The sequence below is a fragment of the Salvelinus fontinalis genome, chromosome 26 (genome assembly GCF_029448725.1).
Source record: "Salvelinus fontinalis isolate EN_2023a chromosome 26, ASM2944872v1, whole genome shotgun sequence".
Classification (NCBI taxonomy): Eukaryota; Metazoa; Chordata; class Actinopteri; order Salmoniformes; family Salmonidae; genus Salvelinus; species Salvelinus fontinalis.
Genome location: NC_074690.1, coordinates 19,223,970 through 19,228,589, shown reverse-complemented (window position 1 = coordinate 19,228,589; position 4,620 = coordinate 19,223,970). Strand labels below are relative to the sequence as shown.

The 4,620-nt window shown below is 38.4% G+C and overlaps 1 protein-coding gene across 1 annotated transcript; it reads right to left on the bottom strand.

Moving 5' to 3' along the window:
• Nucleotides 1-200: 200 nt before the first annotated feature.
• Nucleotides 201-4,424, bottom strand: LOC129823842 (DET1- and DDB1-associated protein 1-like). The gene is made up of 5 exons (XM_055882875.1): nucleotides 3,831-4,424; nucleotides 3,354-3,434; nucleotides 3,065-3,116; nucleotides 2,818-2,879; nucleotides 201-2,688 (listed from the first exon to the last, which is right to left on the bottom strand). The coding sequence occupies exons 1-5, from the start codon at nucleotides 3,837-3,839 to the stop codon at nucleotides 2,584-2,586; spliced, it is 309 nt and encodes a 102-aa protein (XP_055738850.1). The 5' UTR covers nucleotides 3,840-4,424; the 3' UTR covers nucleotides 201-2,583.
• Between the last annotated feature and the right edge of the window lie 196 nt (nucleotides 4,425-4,620).

The window sequence follows — 4,620 nt, the reverse complement described above, 5'->3', positions numbered from 1 at the left end:
TGTAACGCATCACGTTTTTAACACAGCTACCATGGCAACTTTATCACGTAGCCTGCCTATTCCTGCCGTCTGTAGGTATATTAATTTACTAGCCACCTTTGCGTGTATGCAAAATATGTTTTGGTGAATTCCAATATTATAAGGAAACACAAACCTCATGGAGGCTCAGTAGACAGTACAAACAAACATTCATCAGCAACTTGACACTTCCCAGATCACTTTATTGAGACCAATGATCCAAAGTATTGAAACATAAAGTACTCTTGAAAGCACATCTTTGCAGAGGGTCATTGCCATATGAGATCAACCAAAAAATGTGCTTTTTAGCTTGCAGCTGTTGGTTTTAAAGAGAAACAATCAATAAACTTATGCCCATTGGAAAAGTCAATGGTCAAAAAATGACCTCAAAATTTCATGGGCAAATATTTGAAGCATTTTCATTGAAATCAACAGGAGTAAGGTCCCAAGACAAGTGCTTTTATATGGCACGGCCCCACAAATCACAGCACACAATGTCTATACAGATCATCACACAGTTTACTGTTGAGAACTGAATGAGGGAGGGAGTGCATCATCTTCAAAACACGTGTCTACCTGTGGAAAGAACTCTCAACATTAACAAATGTAGACAGCTAGCTTCACCAAGGAACATAATGGTAGCGGATCGTCAGCCAGCCTCAAGATCAACTCAAACAAGATGAGCTGACACCACCTTAAACATATGGCCTGCAGAGTTTAAACTGTACATGCATTCAAACAGGTAAGATACAAGGATCCAATGATCTAAAGGTTCTGGACCCTGCAAGTCCTTGAACTATTACTTGGTAATGGTCTAAAGAAGCAAACCATATACACACAAACTTTATAACCCATAGTTTTGGACAGGATAAACGACTCACTAGACAATACCAGATCTTTGTAAGTAGCAGCAGAAGGATAGAGAGAGCGGATCAGGAACAATACTCTCCGCTTGTGTAATTACAGCTGTTGATAATGTTACAAACACAACTATGCCCCACATTAACAGTTTAACAGCATGCCACTTTGAGACAAGGTTCTATACACCTGAATTGCACATGTATCCCACATATTGACTAAAGCAAGACATATACTATCGGTTCACACAGATCGATTATGCCAAGTTGCAACTTAGCAGCTATGGTTTTACTTGTGGAGCCATCAAAGTACCTGAGCCAAGTTTAGTCTTGGCAGCTAGCTATACGTTTACTTGTGGAGCCATACCATGTTAACAGTCATAAGTGTTATAATATCCACAAACACTTATCTGTTTCAAGATAATTCTAGATGTGATGGCAATCTAGCTGCTAGAGTCTAGGGGGAAAAACACATTGAGCATCATTTGTTATGCATTGCTACAAAATTGGTCTGTTTTTATACTGTATAGAGAGCAATAGTAATGGCGTCTTTCTGTAGGCACTAACTCAGTCATGGCTCGTTGGCCAAAACCTATGGGAAAATGAATATGGTTTTGGGAGGGTTTTTGGATAAATGCCAAAAATAAGGTCTGTGGTAAACACAGGCTTAAATCTTATACGTTTTGTTCTATGGAATAATATTAGTCAGCTAACGTCACTTTGTGAAATTTGAAGCATTTATATAATTAAAACATGGACATAAAGGCTTCATAATTCATAAAGGTCATGTTAACTTATTCATTATCTCATTGAACAAAACCGTTAAGATGTCCTAAGCCTTTGTTAATCCCAAAACCCCATTCTTTCTCCCATAGAAATGTAACAGTTTTGGGGGTCAGTTTTTTAGGACTACAAGCTGGCGAGCTCTAAAGGTTTGCATTTGGTATGCCTTTAAATGAGCCCCAATATGACCCCGTGGAAGCATTCTCCACACCCACTCATTAACAGTGTGTATTTCCTCCAATGACATCACAATGTAAACAGAGGGAGGGTCCTTAAATGACCAAGAAACACATTTCCATTAAGGCAATTAATCACTCAAACCAGGAGAGATAAACACCTTCACGAATGCAGCCTTTTGAGACAGCATTCCCCATAACAACCTGAGACTAATTCAATCTAAAGTCTAAACACTGTCGTCATTTTCCAGTCACCGTAATAATTGTTGGGGATCTCTCACGCATCCTTCAGTGTAACAGTATAATAACAAACTTAAACTGAGGCAATGGAGACCATATTCTATTCACTCCAAGCCCAGAAGGATATATATAAATGGCATGCAATTTAATTGATTAAATGGACATGACTTTAAAAAACACAGGTCAAAGTACAGATGAAGTACAAGTAAATTAATGAAAGCAAACAGAGCAATAGAAATGTAGAAACATGGTCAAGCAACAATGAATTTGAGGGGGAGGAGATAATGTTATTGTGTCTTTTGTTATCAAGGCAGAGCTTTTCAGCTATGTGCCAATCGAAGTTAAGGGAAAATAAAATACAAATAAAATACAAAGAGACAAAACTGTCAGCGTCCCAAGATCATGTTGAACAATGTAGGCAGTGGTCTGTCCTGTCTGTCAAATGCACTTTGCTTGTGTGCTTCTTTATCCATAATTGTGTGTGTGTTGCATGTTGATGACACAGCACTCTACGAGTCCTCATTCAACTCCTGACTGTCCGTTCTGGCAATTTTCCGCGGAGGTGCAGTGTTCTCCCCCTCAATGTGCTCCTGCTCCCTCTTTTTGGCTGCATTCTGTTAAGACAAAAAGACATGGAGGGCTTGGAAAACTAGCTAACATACATTAAACAATACAGTGCCCATATCGTGTAAAAGAACAATACATTATGACTTTCCAAGGTATCAACTTTCCCATTACTTTACCTTTTTGTCCCACTGCTGGTGAAGGTATCTCAATAGAATATTTGTCTTCTCTGTGACAATGACTTGAAGGAAATATATATATCAGATCAAAACCAATATAAATCACAAAGAATGCATTAATGTTGTAAATATAGATCTATAATGTGTAAGCTTTATTACTCAAGCTTCACACAATTCTCATCCAAAGTACACATCAGCACAGATACTGTGGCAACAGAGTACCATTGGAATCGGAGGGGACACTTACTCTGTTCTGATGGATACTCCCGAATTGGAAGATACACAGAGGGCCTCCGGTTCTGAAACAAATACAGAAATCTGTGACAAAGAGTTTAAATCAAGTATGAGTCCACTAACTGAAAGTCTCAAACATCAAGAAATATAACAAAGATCAACTAAATGATGGCATTGTTTGGCACAATATCTATTTTGGACTTTAGCAATTCATGATCTCCAATACAGGTGAAATGCCAAGCAATCCCATTCATTTGAGATTGCATTGACGTACAGAGATTGTATGGCAGGATGACACTTACTGAAGTTCTGCAGACAGAGTCTGCGTGAAATCTGCTGAAATTGCTTTTGTTGAAGACAGGTAGTCCTTTTAAAAAATCTGCCTGTTTAGGAAAAGTGGCAAGCGTGAGAAATGGCTCAGGCTGACAGACTATTCAAACTTTTTATGATACTTCAAGTCTGAACAGTAGGATTGGGAAACATGTTCCTGGATAACCAACTGGGCAATTACTGTACCTACACATATGACATAGCTAGTTAGCGAGCTAATAAATAGATGAGTAGTTAGTGAGGGACAATATATTAGGCCCATATCATGAAACATGTCTCTTTTCTAACTGCCATATCCAGTTAGTTAGCCAAGTCAGTTGAGGATCCAAAAGTAAACATTTCCTAACTACGTTAACGAGTTCAAACTAAAAACATGGTAGCCAACTAACTTTAGTTAGTAACTGTTACATGTTTAGCTTGATAACTACCTAAAAGAAAAGAGACGTTACCTTATCCATTGTGGCTTTTCACCCCAGAAAGAGAACACAGACAAAAAAGTTGCTAGCTAACGTTAGCTGATGCGGGTGGAAAATCTGCTAGCAACAACACGAACCTGCTTAGCTAGCTAGCGAAATGTGATATTTAGCCTTGGCTTTCTCAAATATTCAAGATTACACAAAGTACAACGAATGTGTGCATCAATTCCAAGTCATTTCCAAGTATTTCATAAACTAGCAAAGACTACCAGCTAGCTAACTAGCCAAGCTTGTCTATCAAGCTAGCAACTCGCTAACGTTAGCTAGCTACTATTATAGGCTGTGCTTTGTCGTAGCTAAGCATTCACTGGTTGCTTACAAATTAGTATAGAATATGCTACAATCAAATAAAGATGTGTTATTTGTAAAATTAGGTTTGACTTAGACGCTAATAAAACTGTGTTGCATCGAATTACAAAGCATACTGTACTTAATTGACTGCTAGCTAAGCACGCAATTTAGAGTAACAAGAGTTGAGGTATAAGATAACGAGTCCATCTACTCCATTTCTGTTCCTAGTCCGTGTATGGGCGTTCCTCGTCTTCTTGCCTGATGCTCCATTGGCTACAGGAGAAGATGGACAATCGTAGAATGATACAGTACAATACTCATTGGGTCACTAGTGTTTCCGTGAGAAACCAGCTCGCCAATGGCGAGCAGATGCCTTCACATGTAACGTGACGGCAAGGTGGTCAGAAACAAATTCATTATTTTTTAATTTCAAGTATCATTTCAAATTGGTAATTTCCTAACAAGTAGATAT